The sequence below is a fragment of the Crinia signifera genome, chromosome 1 (genome assembly GCF_055691185.1).
Source record: "Crinia signifera chromosome 1, ASM5569118v1, whole genome shotgun sequence".
NCBI lineage: Eukaryota > Metazoa > Chordata > Amphibia > Anura > Myobatrachidae > Crinia > Crinia signifera.
The window spans coordinates 81,576,795-81,604,467 of NC_139217.1; the positions used below are offsets into that span (position 1 = coordinate 81,576,795).

The following is a 27,673-nucleotide window of genomic DNA, read 5'->3' on the forward strand; positions in this document are numbered from 1 at the left end:
TATATGGAATACAAATTATCGCTGTTTGCAGACAACGGGGTAAAGACAATAGTTCTATTTCACATAGGATGTTGCTATGGGCAACCAATCAGAATATACTTCTTTTTTATTTAGAACCTGTGAAATAGAACTCCCATCTTACTAAATTTCCCCCAATGTATTGTTGACCCTTTATTCTCCATTGACCTCACCCACTAACCTGAGGGTTGAGTTATCCATTTATGGTACATATTCTGGTTATAAGTGAATGGGTTGAAATTGTTGGCCTAGGAATTTCAACTTTTCTCTTCTGTTTTTAAATTACTGGAACTCCATTTTGACTACTCCTGACAACCTAAATCACTTCTGTAGCTCAGTCTACACGTTTTCCACCTGTAAGGGTAGATATGCTTGAAATACTTGCGACTCTTGTATCTCTTGCACTAATGAACGCCCAGTTCATGTCCATTTTGCTGTGTGTTTGTGTAAAACTAGTGTTGCTTGCTTGCATTTGGCCCCTCCCCCCCCCTTACCAGGCTAAATTTTGCCTGCCAGCCATCTTCTGGTCCACTTACTTGTACTTGCCATGTGAATCACATCTTGTCAGCCCTTTTCAGCACTGGCAGATTCATTGTACAGTAATTGCTACTAGAAAACCCTTGAAGGATTTCTCTGTAATTATGAATTGATATCTGGATAACACCAATGTCTTGACGGTCTGAGTTCAGCACCATGCCCCCTCTTTAAAAAAATGTCTGAGTCCGGTCGGCATCCGGCAAGGCCACCAAACGCAGGCCCAATGTATTAAACTCATACACAGAACAAATGAAGTTGTATTGCCCATTACACTGCCCTTTACTCTAAGTCAGTCATTCAGTCTTAGAAACACATAGGTTTTTATTATTCTAAAATATAATTTTTGACATTTAAAAGTGCAACAGTTAACGCATCTGTGGAGTACATCATAGTCAAAACACATATAAACAAAGGCAGTGATACAGCTTAACATAATTGTTTTGGCAGTATTTAAGGACTATTATATTGTAATAAAATATACAAATTGATGTATAACATCATCTTAGCTTACGTCCTTCAATAGAGATTAGGACTATTTAACGCAAAACCCATTTAATAATGTATCTATTCATGATTTAGAACAGAGCAGTGTTTGCTGGAGAATATGAGATTGCATTTTAAAGATGACTTGAAGACTATTTCCGAACGTCTTCTATTCAAAAGAGAATCTATAATTGTGGTTTGGAGGCAGAGATAAAACCACAATCCCAAACCTTGACAAATATATTAGACAAAGAAAAAAATACATTTGGTCCATTTCATTGGTTCTTCGAACCATATTCCAGTTTATGTTGTATATAGTTTGGATTATGTTTACAATGACCAGTTTTTGTATGAGGCTAATCATTAGAAATAACAATTGAATAACTGTTACGTAGGTAGTGATCTGCAACAAAATGATCCGTCATACAAATTTCATGTATTCAAATGTGCATCATATTCCCCAAAACATATGTATAATAAGTGGGTGCCCCACTGTCCCCCAATATGGCCATTTTAAGTGTGAATTAAAATATTATTTTTCATATAGGTCTCTTATGGCCTATATCAAGAACTGATACTGATGGCTGTATAATTAATTAATTAATTGAATGAGTGAATGTAGTCTTAAAGAACCAAGGTAGGATTTCCAGCTATCCCCTCACATATGTTAGGACCTATACCATGCTAACAATGATATTTTATGGGCACCAGGTGGGCGTTGATGGATACATATAACTCCAAGCCTGGTAGAAATGATCATACGTTTTAGTGTAATAAAATACATTTCAATGCTATTAGTTGCATTTACATAGTAAAGTTTTAAAAAATAAAATACCGTACTACAGCAGATTACTATCTGTTTTAGTAACACTCTGGCTTCCAACGCATACTGTAGTGGTCAATAGTTTTCTCCTAAGTCAAACGTCAATTCTATTGCATATTAGCCGCATTCTGCTTAAAGCAGTTAATCTATATTAGCACAAAAATACCCCATTGCCTCTTGTTAGGTTATTTAGTCCTTAGAGTCCATTGGCTTGTTAAAAAATAATCCTTTCAATGAATTACCATGAGTTATCAAAAATACATCTAGTATTAATGCTAATATATTGTTATTTGCACAAAACAACATTTATCATAGCAACGATGGTTACAGGGCCCTAGACCCAAAAATCTGTTTGCCAAATGCTTCCATAGAAATGTTTGTTTTTCTGAGTTTTCAGTCTTTTAAAGTGGTTTGAAATGTTTTGACCCTTCCGTAACAGCAGCCCCAGGTAAGAAATATAGAGCATGTCATTCTCGAGTGGTCTCTTCTTCTTAGTTCATATAATATGTTCATGTATCCCTTATTTACATAATTACATCAATGAAATTCAGCTGTAGTGTGTTGTCAGTTTCTTGTTGTAAGGAATGCCCTTGAAGCTACCGGTATCATGTCCTTCCACAAATATAAAAAAATAAAGGATGAATATACTGAGATGCTACGATGTACCGCTTGATAAAATGCACTGGGAAGAGCTTAGAACATTGACCTCCATAACAGCCATTAATTCCAGTTGGTACCTGTAGGTGCACTTAAAGTTGTTCGAAGTACCGAGTGGTCAGCAAGGCAAATTGTTCATTGTCATTTTGTCCATTGCAATAAAGTGGTTTTCTTAGTAAAAAAAAATAGAAATCCCTGGACTTCACAGCCTTTCTCTTATAACTTCATGGTATGGTGGGCGGAATCTGAGACACATGTCTTAAAGGAAGCTGTCCTCAACGAGATCCGATGAATCTATTCCAATGTCGTCCATCATTTCAATGTCTTCAATCGTCTCATCCTCTCTCTTGACGAATGTAGAACTGCTGGAACCTGTTTCGATTGCGCTTTCATCAGATGTTTGAGAACTGAAATGAAAATATTATGTTAATGTTTCAGCAATGTGAATTATATTTACAGTACAATTAGTAAATTACATTGTTTGAAGTTATGTCTATATTAGATTAAATTTACTATTGTTAATTCTCTTTTGAAAGACTGATGTGTATAACAGGTATGTATTGGGATGAGAGTGTAAGATTCAGAATTGTTTCTTTTTATTGCTATGTGCAAAATGGAGGTGATAAATAAATGTGACACTGATTCCACTTTCACATGACAAATGCCTGGGTTGTACCCCACATTTAGACACCTCTGATGAGATGTACTGCCCCATCCATAAAAGCACTATCAGAATTTTGTTCATACTATGCAGATCAGCAACATATGTACCCACTTGAGAACCAATCAGCAGTATTTTCAAACACTGTGCCGTGGCACACTAGTGTGCCTTGAGCTGTTCTCAAGTGTGCCCCAGATCTATAGATGCTCAAACCAGTTTACAGCCACCACCAGTTCAACTGTAATTCACTGGTCTATTCTTTTCATGTAAAGGGCCAATGTATTTTATTTTTGTTACCTGAGGGGACCAGTGTGATTGACTTGTATATGGGGACCAATAGGTTTTTTCTTTCCTGTGGGGGCCAATGTGTTTTGCCCTGTGGGGATCTCATGATGGCAATTTTAAAATCTTATTTAGTGTGCCGGAAGGTAAAAAGGTTGAAAATCACTGGATCAGGACTAAGCTGTCCCATTCAGGACAGATGCCTTAAGTTAGTACACTCCCATCTAATCAGGATAGGTGGGAGGTGTGAAAATCTAGACTTGCAATGATACTTAAAAATATTTGTCTGCAATGTTGTAGTACAGTGTATGGACTATGAAAAATATAAAAGGTAAATGGTAGTAAATAACATATATTACCAAGGAAATGATTACAATAAAGTACAAACCATTTACTTGCATTACATAAGTCTGTCCATATTCACTTGAAATCAATTAACAGGTATAATTAGAGAACACATATGATGCTGTGATTACCTGTGCCTGTTTCTCTTGCCTGACTCATCCTCTGAGACTGGGTCAATATCGGGAAGAGGAATGATGTAGCCACTGTCAGCGCTAAGTCTCTGTTCATCGAATCCGCTCTCTCTGTCCTTCATCTTGTTCTCATTCTTGTAGGTCACGCCAATGTAGGAATTGTCACTATCACTTCTCATGCGAGTGACAGCGGGGTGGTCACTTTTTAAGAAGTCATTAAGAATTTTCTCATAACACTGCAAAGCGTAAAAAACATCATCAGGTTACAGTATACCTACTTCCATATCAACAAATGATCACATTCAATACATCAGAAAATAATTTGCCCACGCCCACTACCTATATGTCAATGACTGAGTTCTTCTCAAGCCTTTCATCTGTAGGTTGAAGAACAACTCAACTGTCCAGACAAAAAGAGGAATGTTTGCTAATATTGTATAATGTATCCTAAACTAAAACGTGCTGCCAGGGGTCAGTGTGTGACGTCACCCTTTTTCCATCGCACCGCTGAGTAAATCTAATGCTACGCTGAGCCGGCCATGACTTGCGCTCAGTGTAAAAATCAGGCAATAGGGAGTCTGTTACGATGGATTTTAGATATATTCACTCGGCTGTGAATGGATTTGTGGCCGCGTAACTATAGCACCGCAGCCCCCGCCACCGCGGGGCGCTGTGCATGTGGGGGCGCAGGGGGCTGCTGTGCTATAGTTACACACCCCCCCCAATCCCCCGCAGACTTACCTATCTCGCTGGTCCCGTTGGCTCCGTTCTTCTGCTGAGGACCACCACAAAATGGCCGCCCCCATATAGCACACAGTTTTCTGAAACTGTCTGCTGTATGGGGGCGCCCATTTTGTGGTGGTCCTCAGCAGAAGAAGAACGGAGCCGCCGGGACCAGCGCTATAGGTAAGGCTGCAGGGGATTGGGGGGGGGGGGATTGCATGGGCGGCGGGGGATTGGGGGGGGTTTGCATGGGCGGCGGGGGATTGGGGGTGCTTGGCGGGGCGGCGGCGGGGGGGGGGCGCCCCCCCTAACGGCGGGGGGGGCGCCCAAAACTTAGTTACGCCACTGGCCGCGCACATCCATTCGCACAACGATCACATTAATTTGCAAGTTGGGATTTCCCACTAGCGCGGTGGTGGCTTAAATGAACTCTGGCTGCTGTGAATTCGCGGCTGTGTGATCAGGTCTGAATTGACCACAGCGAGCAATGGTGCCATAGGATATTTTTATACCTTTTTGTATTCACCAGGTAGGAGGCTCTCGGCTATTTCACTGAGTTGATAGAAAGAGGGTCTCTTCTCTGGCTCACTGTTCCAGCACTTCACCATCAGGTCATACCTGCAGATGGGGAACAACGGAGGAGTCATCAACACAAAGTGAGGCTGATGTGAAAGAGCAATTATCCTCTGTATGTAGGTGCTGCTACACAAAGAGCTTGCTGTATGGTGACATCTACTTACACTTCATGGGTGGCATGATCTGGTTTTGCCATTCTGTAGCCACTTTTTATCTTGTTATAGAATGTAGAATCCACCACCATCCCTGGGTATGGCGTTCCACCTTAAAGCACAAGGAGTAACATTTAGGAGAGTTCCCTGAATTCACTGCAGATGACAATATTAATTTAAATAAGAGTTGCTGATTTCTGAACAGAAAGGCATGCGACATTAAGCATTTCTGTTCAGTAAATTTTGCCACCAACAATGAGCCAGTGAAAGCCTGTCCACTAGCTTTACAGGGCATAGTTCTAGCGGGTACGGCTGCCACGTGACCCAGGTCTCCTCCAGTGCCCAGCCCAGCTTCCGGCTTCTTCCCTGTCTCCCCTTTCTCAATTATGTCCCAGCAAAGCTGCACTTCCTATTGATTGATTACTGAGAGAAATAGATCCAGGGAGTGTGGGAAAAGGTGGAGATTAGAGTATATGTAAAACACAATCACATACACAGGTTACCTACTATCCATCCCTTCTGCAAAAGCAATTATGATTACGGAGACTACATACATTGTAACCTCTCCATTGGCTCACTTCTCATCCCTTATCACTGCTTCATACATCTACCCATGTGTTTGTTGCGGGAAGGGGGTGAGTACCCTCATCGCTGCCACTGGTGAATGCGTGCCCCACACTAAACATGTTGGGAAAAGGACCCTGTAGAAATTTTGTTATGATGCCCCCCATAGCTTAGTTTTTTTTTTTACTTCAAATCTTTATTTCATTTTTCAACAAATTACAAATACAATCACATAACATGTAAACATACCCACACATTCTAGTACATATCTTATGTCGGTAAAATAACCCTCAATTGCTAAATAGAGAAGGAGCTTAATTTACAGAAAGAAAAACAGATAAAAACGATATCTATTTTAGGGCTGCGCTATTCAACTAACTGCTTTGGGGAAATGTTAGCTCAGCCTATTTAGGGCATCAGGGGGGCTTCTATGATCGAGACGTTTACCTCTAGTTGGTACCACATTATATGAGGAGTACCTTGGGCTTATTATTAAAGGGGGGGGGGGTCTACTTAACCTTCTTCTGAGTTTACTTGGACTAGGCAGAGTACGATGACAATATAGAGAATTAATTAGGTACGTGATTAATGCTTGTTAATATGGAGTCTCTCTTGGTATTATGGTTGTATTTAGCCTATCCCAGTCTATTTGTGGAATCCTACAATGACTTAACGGTGAAATAAGATAAAAATAATATCAATCCAGTGTCGTTATTTTATCTTATAGGTGAATATTTATGTGTCGCGTTGTCTCACCAACGACATAAATAGTTACTAAAGTGTCTACAGAAAAGAATTAAAAGAGCTAGGAAGATATATATCTATTTTTAAAGTTATAGAAAGCAATACTCTATGTCTTGCTTAAACTTGCTTACGTGTAAGTAATTACCTATCAAATATCAGTTCAACGTGAGGTGAGTGGTTTATAAATCCATTGTCGCTTTGTAGCTTTGTAGCCGTGTAGTGTGGCTACATTGCTATCAACCTATCTCCTACTTGTGTCTCTGAAAGTGTAGTGTGAAATCTATCCCTTATTTATCGGGGTCAGTGACCTGGAAAAAGGCGGAATTTACCCAATATTGCCAGATCTTATCAATTTTAGCCCTAGTATTCCGTTTAGTATATATATCTTTTTCTTGTCTATAGGTGTAATTGACAAGTGCCGTCCATTTATTAAAATCAGGGCCTTTATTAGACATCCATGTTCTTGCTATTATTACTTTTGCCAGTGAGCAAAGATTAATTATATATGATCTTTCACATCCCAAAATTCTATCTCCTACAATCCCTAGTATACAACACTTGGGAGTTAAGACTTCCTTCGCGAGGCCCGTATCTACCATAGCTTGCGTGATTCTGCCCCAAAATTCTGCTACGACATAGCATTCCCATAGAAGATGTATGAAGGTACCCGGGAGTAATCCACACTTTGGGCAGGTTGCGGATGCTCTACCAGCAAACTTAGATAGTGTAGTGGCAGATATATATGCTCTGTGGAGAATGTACAGTTGTATCTGTTGTGTCCGAAGAGCATTTGTGGCTTTCGCCACAGAAGACTTTGCCACTGTCCATTCATCTTCCCCCAAAGTCCCCAGGTCTACCTCCCATTTCTCCCTCAGCTTGGTTAGCCCCTCGTCATGTCGCTTCCTATCCAAGGTACGATACAGTCTCGAGACTAGTTTTTTCCTGTTATTAGATTTCAATATTAATTTGAACGGGGATTCGCCAAATATTGGAGGTTGACCCGAGGAGTGCCCATCCAAGACGCTTCTCAATTGTAGGAAGCGGAAATGGTGTGTATGCGGTATTGCAAATTCCTCCCTCATCTGCAGGAAGGATTTAAGACCCATTGAATTATACAGCTGGGAGAGGATCGTCACATTATAAGGATGCCATGCTTCTTTAATCTGGAGATCTTTAAATTCCCTATCTGATAATATGGCGTCCAGTGGGCGCTCCTGATCTATGAAGTCAATCTCCATCATTTGGTTGGCTTCACGCCATATTCTAATGGCCTGGTCCAATATCGGAGGATCTGCGGCCTGTGTGTTACCCCGCAGAATCCTCTGTAATGGAGTTTTACCCGGGGATGAGAGCGTTACCAGGGCCCTAGCCATGTCGCAGCCATATTGCTCGTGGTAAAGCCATGGGCTTATCTGTGATAGCTGGGCAGCTATATAGTACCTTCTTGTGTCGGGTAGCCCCAATCCACCCTCCCCTCTTGGCCTCATTAAGTTATATAGCTGGATAGCTTAGTTACTTATACACTCTCCTGGTGACTTTGCAGCAGTAGCATCGTAAGAAGGATGCCAAGGGTTTGGGTCACACCCGGGTGTCACCTGCTGCTGGCTCATTGACAGGATCTGGGTGCTGTACTGTAACATTACGTGCAGCACCCAGCTTCTGTCACCATGTAAAAGCCGGCCAACAAGAAAGTCGCTGGGTTCAGCCCACATCACCCGAACCACCAAAGTGATGGAAATGGGGGTAAGTTGCTTAGCCACACCACTCCCGTAAAGCCATGCTACTGCCCTGCAAAGCAAATCCCTCTGTTAGCAGCCACCACACTGGGTGTGAAAGTGGAGACACCACTAATTGGAATTGCTATCTTTTAGTCATACTGTGGACATGAGCACAAACACTGTCTTTTCATTACAGAAAGAATTCACCAGGGTCAATCCACATTAAAAAAAAGTTTGCTACTGTCTTTTCATTGGCTACATCCGCTAGTAGCCAGGTAGGGTAGGGGAGCGGCCGACCACTGGAAATACTTATTGCTATCTCAGATAGCCACTGATAGGGATGGTCACTGTTGGGTTAACCATCGATTGTGGATAGTTAAACTTGATGGATAAATCTATTTGCAAATGAACCATTGATGGTTTTACCCAACAATGGTCATCTCTGATTTTCTATTTTCTGGGCTGCAGGCCAATCAGAACCTGGGGGTGATGCTTCATGGGTGTCAGGGGTGTAGCTATGCTTAATGTTTTACCAGCTTATAAAAACAAAACGCATAGTTTCACGTAATCGATGGCAGGACACTATCTAGTTCTCCCCCATCGATGGTAAAAGTATTCGCCAAATCAAATATCTTTTGTGCATCTATTATTTCATAATAATCTATTCTTACCGAGAGAAAATATTTCCCAAAGCAGGATGCCAAATGACCACACGTCGCTCAGAGTTGTGTAGAGATTATCAAAGATACTTTCTGGTGCCATCCATTTTACAGGGAGGAACGTCTGTAACACAAGACCCATCAACAATGGTCAGCCTAATGTACAACACAGGATTAATGCAAACTATACTGTATGCTACAGCAATATTTCCATTCTAAGACCATCTTGGCTGTATTTGTTTGGGAGTGGCCCGGTATAAGGCTCTAAATGCAGTTAGTGATTTATGGTTTGGATTGGAACATAAATGATATGTAATTTACTCTGAACTGTATGTTCACCAAGTAACATTGCGCTAAAATTGAGTGTGGTCTTGGTAATTATAATCTTCCATTTATGTTAGATTGTAAAGGATGGGTAGGTTTGATACGTACGCTGCCTTTTGAAACATAATTGGAGTCATGCATTATGTCTCTGGCCAGACCAAAGTCACAGATCTTCACAATTTTCCCGTGTGCCAGTAAGACATTGCGAGCTGCCAAGTCGCGGTGTACACACTGCCAGGGGAGACACAAAACACAGTGAGGTTAGGGTGCTTGGAAGGCATGGGCAATTCAACAGAAGTCACTCGGGGTACTGGACGTACATTCTTAGATGCTAAGAACTCCATGCCACGGGCCACCTGGTATGTGAAGCTCAGTAAGTCCAGTAGGGTCAGTCCTTCAAAGCCATCATCCGAAAGCAGGTTTTTTACTTCTGTTGAAAAAAAAAAACATTTATTGTTGTGGTAGAAAAAAAAACTAGGATCTATTTATCTATCTATCTATCTATATCTAATTCCATTTACCTGCAATAGGCTTCTTCTTATAAGATGCGGGGCGGTCATACAAAGACCTCTGAATATCAGAATATTTGGACGCCTCATTCATCTCTAGCATAGGTACATACTGGGTGGTATCCGCCTGTTTCATATCCATATAGTCACCATTATTTTCAAAGGATAAAATGACATAGCTGGAATAGAAATAGATAAATTAGCATTGCGCCTTTCAAGAGAAGATAAATATAGTTCTGCACCAAGTACTAATATAGTATACAATAATACAATAACACATAGAGTATAAGTTCCAACTGAAGTTCCATTTGCTTCCACCAAAGAGTTGTATGACATTGGGTAACTGAAAAACAGCCATGCTTTGGTAAATGGCCCAGATTAAGAGCATGCGGGTGATCATATACCTTCTTGTGCTCTCATCAACTGGGTTAAGACCAAAAATATCAAGATCCTTCTTTGGCTTGTCTGGATGGCGACTCTGAAAGTTATCCCGGTTCTTGTGCAGATAGTTCACCAGGTCCCCATAAATGCAGTATTCTGTAATAATGTAAATGGGTCCTGGAAGAGAACAAATAATATACATGCTGAGACCGGATAATAAGTCTGGATGGATAAATGGATTTAAAATGCACCTAACATATTATCATACCAAGCAGCTTCAAGCACAGTCATAGATTAGCACTCTCACGGCATTGTGGGAAAAGTCTGTCATTAAGCTGCCATTCACATTGAGCATTGCACTAAGGTATGGTGAGGCTTAAGAGTCTCCCTGCACTATATGCAAATGTCAGGTGTCCATGGTTTATTGTTGGAGGAAAACTGGCCAAAGACTGCAGGATAGTGCAGATAATCCCGCGGAAAGCACAGTAGGCAGAGGGAACGTCTGACTATTGCCGGGACTCCATGTACTGCAAAGCGCTCTTCACTTAACAGCATGAAGTCTGCTGCAAATTAGTCAAGTTAATGAGACAGGTTTGGTAACAAACCCAAAGTTCCAGTCTGTTTTATCAGACATTGGTAGGCTGTGAATGATTTATATTCATGTCCATGCACTAAATTATAATCATACAGAACAGTCATTTTATCAGCTGTCTGATCAGAACAATTATGGGGTATATTCAATGCTCTTTAGTGAGCTGTGACGGCGAGCAATGTTGATTGCTCGCGGGTCAGTATTTAACTGACGCCCCCTGCACTCGCCATTTCCACCTCGCTGGGCTTTTACAGCAAGGTGGAAACAGTGTGTGCGGCTGCCAAAACAGTGGGCTCCCTGCATTAGCTGCGAACCTCGTCATTTGGGGGAATCCTTGCCATGCTCTGACAGTGAGGATTCCCCTGGAACGTTGACTAGGGTGAGTGGCCTGCGCAGGGGTTAAACGGCGAGGATGGCTTGTTTTTGGTGATCCTTCCCAAAAACAAGCCATCCTCGCCATTAAAACCCCCTCGCCAGCCACATTGAATACATCCCTATCACTCACTGTATGTCTATGTATTGCACATGGCACCATGTTTTAAGTGTTTGGTGGACCTATCAAGCCTTCTAAAGAGTAAACAAGTGGAGAATTTGTAACCAGTCTGTTTCTACCTATTATTTTATTGAATGTACTTGGCAAATGATAGTCAGAAGCTGATTGGTCCCTATGGACAGGTACTCTAATGGTCCTCTTCTCCCCTGCTTGATGATACATCTTCCCCCATATCGTAAAACAATTACAGATCCTCTGTTAATAGAGTGTGTATGACATGTTTCTCCTTTTACATAGAGTCCTGAGCCTTGATATTAGCGCGGTCCTACACAGCAACATCTTAAATCTTGTTTGTGTTTATTGAGTCAGCCTACATCCTCCTGCCGCCCTGCAGAACCATGTCATCGGGCAAAGCAGTGAGACCGAGAGAATAATACTTGGTTTTGCCTTCAGGAATATGGCGAGTGTGGGTGGTAGGTTATCGGTTGGAGCAGCTTGTCTAAGTCTAAGTATACCATCGATGACATACCTGATTTGGTGCAAGCTCCCAGTAAGTTCACTATGTTTAGATGAGCTCCAAGATGTGTCATTATCTTCAGTTCAGACATCAGAGCCTGCTTCTCACTGGATCTAGCTGTGGCTATGGGAGGGACAATAAGTATATTCAGTTGGGCTCCACTAAGATCACATATAAGGCATACACGGATGCAACCGAGAGATACTTACGTTTAAGCATTTTGACAGCTACTTTCGTCACAGACTGGGAGCGACTTAGCCCATACGCGGTGCCTTCCACTACTTTCCCAAAGGCACCAGATCCAAGGATTCGACCTGTGCATTAGAGTATGCAATATTTAATGCCTGTTCTGCTAAAGCTCATCAAATAAAGCTCACCCAATAGCGGTAAATATTCTAACAATCCGATAGCATAAGAAAAGCATTACATACCTAAGTACTAATCATAGTTACATAACAATACACATAAGGCTTTATACACACGGACATTTAGTAGTTGATAATGATATAACCTATTCAACTCACTTTGATGCTGATAGTCCAATAATGTGTCAATAGGCCAGTAAGCACACACACTTTCTGGCAAGTGTTATTGCCTGCTGTGTTCATGAACATTACTACTCAGGACAATATAATGGCGTTCCATGCTTATTGCATGCACAGGGCCTACTACACAAATGCAATTGCAATTCATTAGGCCCTGGAGCTTGCAATGTTAGCAAGTGAAGCTGCTGCTCAGAAATGAAAAGAGACGCCTACTGGAGCCATCGCATACTCATTCGCAATTGTACACATTCACCACATATGCAAAAAGGGGGAACACTGGAGTTCGGGCTGGTCTATGGCTACGCAGACTAGCTGCAGCAGTAGCGATGCTGGCACCATGTTTTTCCACATTGAGCTCATAGCAATCAGCAGACTACACACAGTACACTACGCTTGTTACTACGCTTATTAAGTACACAGTACACTACATGCTTATAAAGTATACAGTACACAATGCTCATTACTATACTTATCGAGTACACAGCACACTATGTGCTTATAAATTACACAGTACACAATGCTTATTACCGGATGGAGTCAAAATCCCGGCAGTCGAAATACCGACGCCGGAATCCCGACCACCGTAACATACCTCCCAACTTTTCATGTTAAGAAATAGGGACACTCGCGCGGCGAAGCCGCGCGAGCGCCCGAAAAGGGGGCGTGGCGTATGCAAATGAGGGCGCGGCTTATGCTAATTAGCCGCGACCTCATTTTCATACGAGAATAGACGCTGTGCGCATGCGCACAGCGTCTATTCTACTACATTGGGGGTCTCCCAACTGCCACCCCCCGCAGCGGGACAATGCCTGCCGCGGGTGGGACGTCGGGACAGGACCCGAAAATCGGGACTGTCCCGACGGAATCGTGACAGTTGGGAGGTATGCCGTAATGCCGGCAATTTCTCCCTCTATGGGTGTCCACGAGACCCATAGAGAGAGAATAAAATAGTGTGCCAAGCGCAGTGAGCCCGCAAGGGGGGGGGCGAACCACGGCCCCCCTTGTCGGTATTTCGGCGGTCGGGATTCCGACCGCCGGGATTACGTACTGAATCCCATATTACTATGCTTATTAAGTACACAGGACACTATGCTTATTAAGTACACAGTAAAAAGTACAGTATAATGATTTTTCTTTGCTGATAATTATACCCTCCGTGAAGTCCGGAGGACCTACCACTAAACAAGACATGTCTGGTCTGTGATGTATAGTAATGTAACCATCTCCCTTACCAAGGACAAGCCCGTCTCGTTGAAATTCCCATCGTGAATCATAGGGCAGTTGCATTGGATCTACATAGATATACTCATGGCCATCAGGACTTATTGACTCTATGACTCGCCATCTTATTTCGTATCTTGGTTTCTGGAAAGGAAAGAGAGCTAATTTAATGACTGTGTATAAATGGGAATTTATCAGTATAAGCCTGGTGTTGTGAGGATTATTTCCTACCTGTTTCCATATGATGACGAGAACAATAAGGGAGATGATGACTATAACCAGTAGTACCAGTACCGCCGCCGCCACTGTTAGTTCCGAGCGTAGAGCTTTGGAGAACAAATAAATTATTAAACTAATATTCTGAACAACAGACAATAATGATAACATAGATAAATAGGTACTTATGTAATATCTGGGCTCCCATTTTTCTTATGAGACCGCGTCCCCTCGCGGGGCTCGCTGCGCTTGCCACGCTTCAGGCACGGTGGCTCGCTGCGCTCGCCACACTATATAAAATCAACTCCATGCGTAGTTGGATAGTAGGGGTATGAAAAATGGGGTGCATTTAACATGGGAGCCCAGGTAATACATAAGTACCGATAAATATTCTTGTATCAGGTAAAAACAGCAATCCGCAACAAAAGGTATATTACTGCAGTTATCATGGCAGAAACTGAAAACACGCGGGTTACATTTTTAAAGAGTAGTACGCACTGTGCAGATCAGGTAAATGTCCCGATCCTCGGAGCGGTTATCAAAACAGTGTGCAACCCGCATACACTGAGCTATTTCTAAATCATACCCTTTTCACATCGTACATATAACCTGGGTTAATGCCGGGTCGACCAGGGTTGTGGTGCAGTGTGAAAGCACCAAAGTGAATTACCCAGGTCAAGCAAAAGACGGTTTATACCCGGGTTGTCCTGTGTATAATGAATGACCTGGTTTGAGTCTGAAAAGACTCAAACTGTTTTCCTGTCATCATTAGTAATGGGACTTACACCAACTCCATGCTGGGTTCCACAGTTCCACCAGTAACTGGCATTCTATCTCCATTTGCATTCAAGCATGCATGGAATCCAACCTAAATGCCCATGACATGGATCTGCCACTCAATGGATATCTAGAAACGCACATTATATGAAAAAGGGATCCAATGATGGATGGATTAGGTCGTTGTCACTTGCAATCTCTATCCATGTGTGTATGCAAACTCTGGCGCGTGTGGAGCCTGTGTTTAAATTCTACGGCACATGTGTAATTTGTAGATAGCCACATTTAAACATAAGGATTTAGCTTTACATATGTCTAGGAAGGACACAGGTGCTACTCGCACCTGATAACATTAGCTCAAAACTGTCATACTTAGCACAGCCTCCCAGCTTTTTGATAAAGCCCCCTCCCCCATCATAGGTAAAATGAGATGTCTAAAAACACTTAGTCGCTACTGGGGAACATTAGTTGCATTTGTACAAAATAAAAGCTTTTATGAAATATGTATTAATAAAATACATACTAGGTGCGACCAATTTCAGCTCCCTTGTAACAACCCCGAGGTCATTCTTGGCTACGCATCGGATTGCCACCGTCTCTTGTACTTTCTTAAAGGTCACCTGACTCTCCACTCTGTTCGCACTGTCCTGACGAGTCTTCATACTGATTTCTGAACCATTGGTCATCAAAATGGACCATGAGGTCTCATTATTGCACCTGATAAGAAAGCACATTCATTATCAAGATCTAACAAAGCTGATGTTCTGCACAAATAGTGTATTAGGTGAAAGTTGAATGTTTACCTTTTTATATCTTTGCAAATCAACCATTCCACATCAGGGACAGGCATCCCTTTAGCTAGGCATTCCACCGTTTGCTGACCAGAAGAGCCATGGTGATCATCCACCAATTGTAATATCAAAGCAGGAACTGCAGGCAATTTTGAAAAATAAATTTACTTGTACAAATGAAATAACATAAAACTCGAATAAAACATGAATAAATACTGATATTTTCCTTTTTAAGTAATAGAAGCCAACAAGACATTTTGGAAAAAAAGATGGGAGTTCTATTTCACTATGGGCAACCAATCAGAATCTACTTGTTATTTATTTAGCACCTTCTAGAAGTTAGCTGATTGGTTGCTTGTAGCAACATCCCATGTAAAATAAAACTCCCATCTTGGTAAATTTCCCCTATAACTTAGCAATATGGCAGCCAAAATATATAAGTACCTTTGTGTATCTAAAATTAAACTTCTAAATGAAAGTAATACAGATGTATATTTACCTTTAATTTGCAACTCAAATGAGTATACTTTCATTTCTGCATCATTTTGGACAACAAGTGTATATATCCCGTTATCCTCCTCCTTGGCACGAATTAGCTTCAGTGTGCTTATGTACCTGTTAGAAACATGAAGTGCATAGTAAGGTTGGATTGGAACCTGATGTCATGTGTACATTATATACATACATTCAGGGCTATTTTTGTGCAGGCTCCAGCAGGAACTGAGGCCCTTATTCTAGTTCACTCTTTCTGACAAAATATTTCCTAGATGGACAAAACCATGTGCACTGCAGGTGAGGCAGGTGTAAAACCCCACCCAAATCTAACTATCTCTGCACAAGTAACACCTGCCTCACCTGCAGTGCACATGGTTTTGTCCATCTAAGAAATATTTTGTCTGAAAGAGTGAACTAGAATAAGGGCCTCAGTTCCTGCTGGAGCCTGCACAAAAATAGCCCTGCATACATTATATGTTGGCCTTCCCAAAGCTGCATTGTAACAATACTAATTTTTAGCAGCTCCAGAGGGGTAATCAATCCTGGCCGCTAATTCCGCCAGCGGAAATAGCATCTCTCGCGTATTCAATACTGTGTTACTGACAGCATTGGAGGCAGTTTCTAAAAACAGATCCAACTTTAAAGCAAGTCGGATCTGTTTTGTTGGAAACGACCGCGGATTGTCAAATTCAGTCATTTTAGTCAATCCCATTTCGACGATCCACGGAATTTCCGGCACTCAACAGCCAGAACATTGAATTATGACTGTCATTTTAAAGTCGAACGGAACGAAAACAGCCCAGGATTCCAACTGTCGGGATGTTCCGACAGTCGAAATCCCGGAATGTGTATCCCCCTTAGTAAATTTACTGCTATTTCTCTACTTCTTTGCAATACTATTAAAGTAGAACTCACTTAGCTTCCTGAGTCCCTATAGTGGTGGTGGTGATTTCCGTCAGGCTGTCATTCAGTGTTACGTTGTCTTTCAGCCAGACCACTTTTGGTGCCGGATAAGCTTCCACATCCACGGAAAAACTTTTCACTTCATGGATTTTCGCAAATTCCAACAATTCAAAGTTGGGGTTGAGCTTTATGAACCCTTTCTCTGGAGATTTAAAAATAATATATATATGAAAACTGTTAAATGACTCCTTTCATTAAAATGAATTTCAATAAGTCATTTTTGAAAACCATCTTCTTAATATGTATATACCCGTATCCCACAAATGCCTACATCTGCTCATACTGCCTGCTTATTGGATTATCATAGTGAGGTGTCAGTTTTCACATTGTCTTTTTATTGGTGAGTATATATATATATAGATACAGAAGTACCAACACACTCGCCATTCCTAAGAATGGGGTGCAAACAGTAGTGAGTGCTGGGCCCCCTGTGTTTGTATATATATATATATATATATATATATATATATATATATATATATATATATATATATATACAACGTTGACAAAACCCTTGCATTGTTTGTTCTGTAAAGTGGACCTGATAAAAAAACCTATGGAACTTTGTTGTTTCACTATTATGCTCCAAATATAATTAGATTTTTTGACAAGCCCGTGGAGTGCCGCCTAGCTGTCTCTAAAATGCCTATAATCGGCATAAGTGAGAGTGTATTTGTGTATATATATATATATATATATACATCATCCTGTACTTACCATGGACAGTTATGTTTATCCTCTTTACTTCTTGGCTATCGCCTATAGCCTGGATAACGGCACACTCGTATTCCCCGGAATCCAGCACTGTGACATTTGGTATGGTCAGGGTATATTCTAACCTCTGTTGAGGCTTCTTGGTTTCTTCAACTTTTTTAATGCCGCTTCTTCTCTGCAAGTAAAATAAATAATTATCAAAATGTAAAATATGTTGTATTTATTTCATATGACTCAAATAAATGTGTATTTATTTTATAACTATTTAGTACAGAAACATTCAATCTAATTATTTCTGAATATTAAACATTTAGGAATATTCTGCCCAACTAGACCCAACTTCTGGAGGTGAGAATGCTGCACCCTGCACCTTATGTGCTACTAGGATGTCAGCAAGCTACAGGGACAGCTACGAATATATATATTGTTCATCCAACAAATCTAGTAGTACACTATAGCACTCACTGGTGAGATAGGAGTGATTAGATACTAAGGGATACAATTATGTAGGTCTTACCAGGGATTTAAATTGTTGCACATTGTTGGGAATGGTGCGGGAAAAAAAAAATATAATGGAAAATACTCTTAACTAAAGATAAGTGATTATATTTTGATAAGCAGAACCGTAACTGGACTTTTTGGTGCCCTGTGTAAGAGAATTGGCGCCCAACCTCTATTTTCCAAAACTGATCATTTACAAAAAACAAAACCAATGTATCCACTACAATAAAAGAAACATAAAAAAGATAAATTAATTTTGATCCTTATATCATCAATGTAGCTAAAATTTAACACAGTGGTCCTGAAAATATTATAAATGTAGTGAAATGATTATAATAATATCAATAAATCATATCACACATTTAATTTACAGTGGGCAAGAAAGTAGAAAAGAGCCATGTTAAGAACAGACAGCTTTATAGCAAATATTTTTAGACTTAATGTGCAAATCATTAAAAACTGCTAATTAGATTGAAGTATTCGTAATTTTAAAAATATTCTTAAATTCCATATTCTACAATTATTTCATTTTCTGACCGCGGGTGATAAATGGTACTGAAGAATAACTAAAAACATTGATGACCAAACCACAATTTATGATAATGCCAAAATAATCCTACCAAAGTCTAGGGTTATGGGTAGTCATAACAGACCCAGTTACATTTATGATCAGAAATTCGTCCAAGTGTTTACATCATGAAAGCACGCACCACCTTTCTAAGCCATTCTTTGGCAATGACGTACCTGCTCTCCAGGATAACTCCACCGCAAATCAACCACCTCGTTCTCTAGGACAACACAGGAAATAGTGATGGTTTCTCCTGTCCTGAAAACTGTTTTTGGAGCTTCCATCTCCACGTTGATTTCATTGCTCGCTGCAAGGAAAGCAAGAAGCGCTACTTAATAAAGGGATTGGAGAGGCAAATGGAAAGAACATCTATAGGCTTTAAAACAGCCATAATGCAATAGTTTAGCAAAGGGTAGGACGGTGAACTTCCATCAACAAATTCATTGCGCATCACAAGTGGTGATGGCACATATCATTAAAACAGAAGTGAAATAACTTTAGGCTTACAGTATGTGTTTTTTATGGCATTTTATATCATTAACATAATTAATGTTAATTTAGCTGTTTATGTAATCCCTAATCCCTTGTTATGATAAATAATTTATAGTTGAACCTGTAACAAAATTTAGTTAAAAGTTATATAGTTATATATATACAAATATACTGATATTTAGGAATAAGATGTATTGTTGTCCCCCATCCCACACCACATTCCATTTCTGGCCATGAATGATTGGAATTCTGGGTAATATTCCTTAGCCCACACCCTTATGTGTTTGTACACCATGTGATGTTTAGTGAATTCATCCAGGGTTGTGAAATGTACCTTTCCATGTTTGTAGGATGAAATCAGCTGTCTTGAATAACACACCGTTGACCATTGTTTCACAGATGTAGGAACCTGATTGCAAGTTTGCAACGAAGCCTTGTTTGCTGTCATAGAAAGCATTTACTGTCTTATTCTGCTCTTTGTTCCTTAAAGTCACTTGGCTGGTGGGATCCGTGGTACGGCATGGAATGATGGCAGATTCATCTTCTTCTACCACAATGAAATGGTCAAGCATAAAAGAGGGGACAAAGGGCACTGTAGGATCTAAAGGAAATAGGAAACAGGCCTCATATTAACTACTTGGGGAAAATAAGAATTCTACACGTAATAAAACGGATTGCTGGAAAAAAGGAGGTCATCATGCCAGAATGTAATGACAATTGGTCTAACCGCTGATCCTTCCGACCCATGTCAGTGATGCACATGAGATAGTAAGGAATTTGGGACAGAGGGGTGGGATTTACCAAACCTTGGAAAGAGATAAAGTAGAGAGAGATAAAGTAGCAGCCAATCAACCTTTTTCAGGCTGTACTGAAAAAATAACATTTAGAAGCTGATTAGCTTGTACTGTATCTTCTCTCTCCCCGTTGATCTTTCTGATAAATGTCCCTTGTCGAGGGAGAGAAAAAAGAAATTTTGGGAGAAAGTAGAGGATGCCTTGAGGAAAGAAAGAGAGACAGTGCGGAAGGAGAGAGGCGAAGAGAAAGAGAGGGGGTGAGGGGTACAGAGATAAATAAATAAATAAAAGTCAGGCATCTCTAGTAGCTATGAGCTAGGTAGAACCATTCTAGTTCTCCAACACTAGAAATGGACAAACCTGGAACATAAATATAGATGTCGGTGCCTTCGATCTCTTCCACCTGGGTGTGATTGTAATAGCAGGTGTAGGTTCCCGTATGATGGACAGAAGTGTTCCGGACTTCTAACACCGACACAAAAAAGCCACTATTATTTTCTTCACTGTGAATGCCAACATGCTCATCGCCATCTTCTTCACTTTCATAAGTGGGGTAGTGCCAGTTCAGCTCACTTTCCCCTGTGCACCTTATGGAAAAGCGGTCATTCAATCGTACCACCATTTCCTCCATTTCTGGGGAAATTACTGGTAAAGGAAGCTCGCCATAAATTAGCCACGGGCCTGCAAAATAACGCACAGTTACAAACCAATCTATACATTTGTTCATCTCATTATAGTTCAGATTACAAGTTCAGGCTCAAACTACTTTATGACATGACCATGATGCTTGTTGCCAGGTTGGCAAAGCAAAACATACAGCAGATTTGGCTATTGGCCAAATGTTTGCCTCTAGCATGTAGACTGGTGATTTATATATACATTATACACTCCAACACACACACACACACACACACACACCATACTTGCCTACGTTTGAAAACTAGTTTTCAGGGAGATTATAGTTGGTAATAGAATTTTGCAAGGTGCCTCATTGAGGGGGGGTGTCATATTCCACCCAAAAGGGCGTGTCTAGTTCCATATATGGAGAGATTGTGAAAAGAGATTGTGAACGTGGCAGCTAGAAGCGTGGGTGTGTACTGCTACAGCTGTGATGAATATTTTAAAATGACTTATATACAAGTATAGATGAGCCCCAAAGCAGATAGTAACAGCTACTATACTCTGTAAAGTGCTGGGAAAAGGTGCAGATGATTCAATGTAAATGTATCTGTCTCTCATTCCTTTTTTCTCAAAAAATGTAACAGTGTAATGTGAGCAAGGTGAAATGAGGGAGATTGCTAGACTAACGAGGGAGAGAGGTGGATTGCTGCTATTTCAGGGAGTCTCCTGCAGAATGCAGGAGGGGAGGTAACTATGATGTAACAGTGTAATGTGGGCTAGGTGACATGAGGGAGATTGCTAGACTAATGAGGGAGAGAGGAAGATTGCTGCTATTTCAGGGAGTCTCCTGCAGAATGCAGGAGGGTAGGCAACTATGACACACACACGTTTTATACATGCCTTTATTACCTGTCTTTGTCGCATTTATCTAATTTGTGTATATAAATTATATATCTCAACATTTAAACATTGGACACAACATACAAGTCCTGTATGCTTACCAATTATCAGGACACATCCCAAAATAAGGGATGTCCTTGAGGCATCTGCCATTATTCCTGGAAACTGCAAAAAAAAAAAAAAAAAACAATGAGAACATGATTATGACAAATTGCTTGCATTGCAGCAACAATTACATTATAAAAAGACAGAGGTAACATATGATTGACAGCTGACGTGATGTAGGTATACAGCATTGTTAGCAAGTAAAAGTTACTGGTGCACACTGGCTGATTAATAATTGTGTAAAAGCAGTATAGAGTCAATGATAATTATGCTTAATTTCACATGATATTCAAAAAGGTGATTGGCTGCTGGTCTGCAAGCTCCGATTGGCTGCAGACGAAGCCAGATTTAAAATGCAGCCAGTGCTGTCTCTCTGTGTATGCCTGCAGGTCCACCAGCTGTTTGCCTGGTGCTACATCCCCACCTCTGCCACCCGGGCGCCCTTCTCTGTCCAGGGCCGGTACAGAGAAGGACGTCCCAAATGAGGGCAGCCTTACTATTGTGGTTCACAATCTAATGTACAATTCTTGTAATAATGGAACATGTCCAAAGAAGATAAAAGCAATTCAAAGGAAAACACAATTTATGTGAAATGACTTATAGTTTTGGTCCAAATGCAATATATATAAGCTCTAGTCCACAGAACTCACCATTCCTACATTTGGGGTGCAACATGTTTTGTGACCACATTATTTAAATGGAAATCACAGGGGCTCTGCTCTCACTTTATTCATTTTCAATAATAAAAGCATTTTAAGCCTGCAGCCCCTGGCAAGGGACCCCACTTTACTGCAGGTTACTACTTTATGGCTCAAAATAATTACCATAAACATAGCTATCACATCAGTGTACGACTTCATGTATGCTATCCGGTCTAAAGCTCACAGCAAAAATGCTTAGAAAGGTGAGGCAATTACCAACACACCTGTTGCAAAGCACCTAGGGAAACAGTCGATACAAGCTATGAAGAACTCTATCCTCTTTAATTCTCTCAAAGCCTGGGGCCTACACAGGTAGCAATGAGAGTTTTGAGTGATGCTTGATGTCTCAGATAGCTCAGCACACAGCGCTGCATAGCGATGTGCCCCTGAGCAATCTGTCAGGGCCAGTGTTCTCTGTGAGGACCCCTGAGATTAACTAGATTTATTCAGCATGCTGGATATTAATTGCAGGGGTGAGAGTGGCGCGCGGTGTCATGCATCTCTATTGCTATGGCCTCTACACAGGGAGCGAGGTAGGGGCATTTTCTAAACGATCTAGTGAATAGATCCCTTTATCTCCCTCTACTTTATCTTTCACAGAAAGAGTAGTAGATAAGTGGAATAGCCTCCCATCAGAGGTGGTAGACGCAAATACAGTAGTACAATTTAAACATGCTTGGGATAGGCATATTGATATCCTTACAAAAAAATAAGGATCAAATATGGTTTGAGGTAACATGTTTAAAAAAAGGGGCAGACTAGATGTGCCAAGTGGTTCTTATCTGCCGTCAAATTCTATGTTTCTATGTTTCTATCTATATCCCAATGTTGCATACATCTCCCACACTGGGAGAACACCTGACTGTACACAACATTTGGACAAACTGAGACTCATCATTTCCTGTATCCTCCGCCATTCCGGGATTTGCTATACCCCTAAAGGTACCAAAACTGACCACATTGGTAAGACCTAGGTAATCTATTGACTACTCTGTGATAGAAAGCAAATTATGTAAATTTTCTACCATAATTGATATAAATAGATTCTAAAATTGTAAGGTTTTATGGATGTTCTTTATTATTTCTTCTTGTTCAACAAAGATATTACTTGGTGAAGATCACAGCCAATCTTACAGGAACGTTCTGTATGATTTGCCAGCTTGTCTGACCATCCAGCCAGTCTTTCGTCTGACATCTGCATTTAACAGATGATTTCATGCTGAAACTTCACAAGTGACAGATACTCAAACAGTGTATGTGGAGAACAAAAATCACTACAGACAGATAATCTCTTACTGTATGAAGTCACTTTAAGATATTTTACATCTGCCAAACTGTGGTGAACATGTTGGTTGTGGGCCCAAGTGCAAAAATATAATTTGGGCCCTCCTCCACCCCAAAACAAGTTCAAAATATGCAACACAGCAGTGGGTGACAGGGAGAAGCAGGAGGAGGCAGATTGTGACAGGAAAAAAATTGGGTGACAGGGGCAGCAGTGGGTCCCGGTGCACTGCACCTGCTGTGCCAACAGTAATTCTGCCTTTGTGCCAGACCCGTGCCACAGACAAAGGAGCGAGACTGAGGGGCAGCCTGGAAGGGCACCTTGCTGCCTGGAGCAGTGCGGAAATGCTCTTATATAAACAATTGGGTCATCATTCTTCCTAAAATGACTGAATAATAAAATATCTAAGGACAGATTTAACAAGGAGTCAAATTATTGTTATGACTCATTACAAATGATAAATGGTGCTCCAACCAATCAGCTCCTGTTATGTGTTTGAAAAATGACAAGAGGTGATTGGTTGGAACACCATTTCTCATTCTTAGTGAGTGATGACTACAATAACACTTGTTTAATCTGCCCCCAATCCTTAGGGTGGAACAATCACTTTTCCATCACACCTGGAGAATAGTATGATAGCATTGTGCTGGAGGATTGTATGACAGTAAGCATTGTGCCGGAGGATAGTATGACAGTAAGCATTGTGCTGGAGGATTGTATGACAGTAAGCATTGTGCCGGAGGATAGTATGACAGTAAGCATTGTGCCGGAGGATAGTATGACAGTAAGCATTGTGCCGGAGGATTGTATGACAGTAAGCATTGTGCCGGAGGATAGTATGACAGTAAGCATTGTGCCGGAGGATTGTATGACAGTAAGCATTGTGCCGGAGGATAGTATGACAGTAAGCATTGTGCCGGAGGATAGTATGACAGTAAGCATTGTGCCGGAGGATAGTATGACAGTAAGCATTGTGCCGGAGGATAGTATGACAGTAAGCATTGTGCTGGAGGATAGTATGACAGTAAGCATTGTGCCGGAGGATAGCATGACAGTAAGCATTGTGCTGGAGGATAGTATGACAGTAAGCATTGTGCCGGAGGATAGTATGACAGTAAGCATTGTGCTGGAGGATAGTATGACAGTAAGCATTGTGCTGGAGGATAGCATGACAGTAAGCATTGTGCCGGAGGATTGTATGAAAGTAAGCATTGTGCCGGAGGATAGTATGACAGTAAGCATTGTGCTGGATGATAGCATGACAGTAAGCATTGTGCCGGAGGATTGTATGACAGTAAGCATTGTGCCGGAGGATAGTATGACAGTAAGCATTGTGCCGGAGGATTGTATGACAGTAAGCATTGTGCCGGAGGATAGTATGACAGTAAGCATTGTGCCGGAGGATAGCATGACAGTAAGCATTGTGCTGGAGGATAGTATGACAGTAAGCATTGTGCCGGAGGATTGTATGACAGTAAGCATTGTGCCGGAGGATAGCATGACAGTAAGCATTGTGCCGGAGGATAGCATAACAGTATGCATTGTGCCGGAGGATAGCATGACAGTAAGCATTGTGCCGGAGGATAGCATGACAGTAAGCATTGTGCCGGAGGATAGCATGACAGTAAGCATTGTGCTGGAGGATAGTATGACAGTAAGCATTGTGCCGGAGGATAGCATGACAGTAAGCATTGTGCCGGAGAATTGTATGACAGTAAGCATTGTGCCGGAGGATAGTATGACAGTAAGCATTGTGCCGGAGGATTGTATGACAGTAAGCATTGTGCCAGAGGATTGTATGACAGTAAGCATTGTGCTGGAGGATAGTATGACAGTAAGCATTGTGCCGGAGGATAGTATGACAGTAAGCATTGTGCTGGAGGATAGTATGACAGTAAGCATTGTGCCGGAGGATAGTATGACAGTAAGCATTGTGCTGGAGGATAGTATGACAGTAAGCATTGTGCTGGAGGATAGTATGACAGTAAGCATTGTGCTGGAGGATTGCATGACAGTAAGCATTGTGCTGGAGGATTGTATGACAGTAAGCATTGTGCTGGAGGATTGTATGACAGTAAGCATTGTGCTGGAGGATAGTATGACAGTAAGCATTGTGCTGGAGGATAGTATGACAGTAAGCATTGTGCTGGAGGATAGTATGACAGTAAGCATTGTGCTGGAGGATAGTATGACAGTAAGCATTGTGCTGGAGGATAGCATGACAGTAAGCATTGTGCTGGAGGATAGCATGACATTGCATTGTGCTGCACTCTTCCACTAGAGAATGATGTGCATTTTATATGTCTATAACTGAAGGTGATCAAACCAAGACATTAAGAAATGACAATTCTTATTAAATAAACCCAAATGTATCAATGTTTAAAAATGTTATCTGCTATAGCACTTCCAGTGACAAGAGGCACAAATATGTAGCTTCTAAACCGTTATTTTCGAATATTGGATCCTAATATTCTTCTGCTGTCATCTAAATAGAATTAAATGTAGATACATTTAGTATTAGTACCAAAGAAGGTGGAAACCTAAGTTAAATGGCATTTTGGTGCCCACTTATAATTCAAAATCATAATTTCCACACAGAAACGCATGGGAGAAAAATATCTATTTGAACCCATGGGGACTTAAATGTACCCCTCTGTTGGAATCTGACTTTTGCCCTTTTATGGTGGAGATTTATCAAAGTATAGAGAGAGATAAAGAGGCCAATTTATAAAAGAAAAAAATAATACCATGGCCCTATCTTTGCGGAGTTTGTATATTCTCCCCGTGGGTTTCCTCTGGGTACTCCGGTTTCCTCCCACAATCCAAAAATATACTGGAAGGTTATTTGGCTCCTATCAAAATTAACCATAGAATGTCTGTGTGTGCGTGTACATGTGGTAGGGAATATAGAGTGTAAGCTCCACTGGGGCAAAGACTGATGTGAATGTTCAACTATTCTCTGTGAAGCGCTGCGGAATATGTGTGCGCTATATATATATAACTAGTAATAAATAAATAATAATACCAGCAGCCTATTTTGTTTCGTATCACTGAGATACTAATATGTAGCTGGTAACCAGCAATACTTACCTCTCTAGCAATGTCCAATGCTGTCTCCCCCTAAGTGGCACCTTCCTCTCTGCTACCGGCAGCCTAACACTGCCAGCGGATTCAGTATTAAATCCCGGCGGTCGGGATCCCGGCGTTCAGTATCCTGACGCTGGAATCCCGACCGCCGAAATCCCGACAAGGGGGGGACGTGGATCGCCACGCAGCAGGCCCGGTGCCTCGCTACGCTCGGCACGCTAATTTATCCACGACACCCCCGGAGGGAGAAAGTGTCGGGATTTTGGCGGTCGGGATTCCAGTGTCAGGATTCTGAACACCGGGATCCCGACCGCCGGGATTTACACTGCATCCCCTGCCAGCAATGGGCTTCTATGTCATGCGTATATGCGCTGACCAGTCTGTGCATGAACATGACTCCATGACCCAGCTGAGACCCAGCAATACCCAGAAGGCTTTGCAGATGCTGGAAAGTCAGCGCTGCTCGAAATGAGGGCAATAGGCACTGTATTGCTCTTACCATCGAGAGACAGGTAGAGTAGTGCCAGGGCTAACAGCAGTAAACTTAATTTATTGCTGTTTGCTGAATATAGACATTAAGACAGGGGTAGCCAACTCCAGTCCTCGAGAGCTACCAACAGTTCACATTTTCCAGACAACCTAGCTGCTGCACAGGTGCACTCATTACTCACGAACACATTTTAAAAGAGCCACAGGTGGGGCTAATTACTTCACTTGTGATTCTGTGAGGAGACGTGGAAAACATGCACTGTTGATAGCTCTTGAGGACTGGAGTTGGCTACCCCAGCATTAAGACATAACCCCTTAGCGAGTGGTAAAGGGGTTATGTATCCTTAATAAATGGGGGCCAAAGTACCTACCAATTAGTTACTGACTGTCGTTTTTCAAACACATCCTGAAAATAGGACAGTTAGACTAATTGGTACTTTATCTTTCTCCACTTTAACTCTCTCAAAACGTTCATAAATGTGCCTCTATGTGTCACAAATGAAGTGATCTATATAATAGATC

The 27,673-nt window shown here is 41.3% G+C and overlaps 1 protein-coding gene across 1 annotated transcript in view; it reads right to left on the reverse strand.

Moving 5' to 3' along the window:
- Positions 1-856: 856 nt before the first annotated feature.
- Positions 857-27,673, reverse strand: part of PDGFRA (platelet derived growth factor receptor alpha) — a 34,571-nt gene continuing 7,754 nt past the window's right edge. Inside the window, exons 2-23 of the mRNA XM_083168353.1 lie at positions 21,589-21,652; positions 20,327-20,647; positions 19,507-19,773; positions 18,857-18,987; positions 17,615-17,786; positions 16,850-17,039; positions 15,939-16,054; positions 15,452-15,578; positions 15,172-15,365; positions 13,887-13,981; positions 13,667-13,799; positions 12,099-12,203; positions 11,902-12,012; positions 10,311-10,464; positions 9,919-10,085; positions 9,718-9,827; positions 9,506-9,628; positions 9,086-9,197; positions 5,401-5,500; positions 5,173-5,278; positions 3,938-4,173; positions 857-2,925 (exon numbers count right to left, since the gene is read on the reverse strand). Coding sequence (XP_083024479.1) covers positions 2,778-2,925; positions 3,938-4,173; positions 5,173-5,278; positions 5,401-5,500; positions 9,086-9,197; positions 9,506-9,628; positions 9,718-9,827; positions 9,919-10,085; positions 10,311-10,464; positions 11,902-12,012; positions 12,099-12,203; positions 13,667-13,799; positions 13,887-13,981; positions 15,172-15,365; positions 15,452-15,578; positions 15,939-16,054; positions 16,850-17,039; positions 17,615-17,786; positions 18,857-18,987; positions 19,507-19,773; positions 20,327-20,647; positions 21,589-21,640 — 3,270 coding nt within the window. The 5' untranslated portion in view covers positions 21,641-21,652 and the 3' untranslated portion in view covers positions 857-2,777. The remainder of the gene's footprint in view (positions 2,926-3,937; positions 4,174-5,172; positions 5,279-5,400; positions 5,501-9,085; positions 9,198-9,505; positions 9,629-9,717; positions 9,828-9,918; positions 10,086-10,310; positions 10,465-11,901; positions 12,013-12,098; positions 12,204-13,666; positions 13,800-13,886; positions 13,982-15,171; positions 15,366-15,451; positions 15,579-15,938; positions 16,055-16,849; positions 17,040-17,614; positions 17,787-18,856; positions 18,988-19,506; positions 19,774-20,326; positions 20,648-21,588; positions 21,653-27,673) is intronic.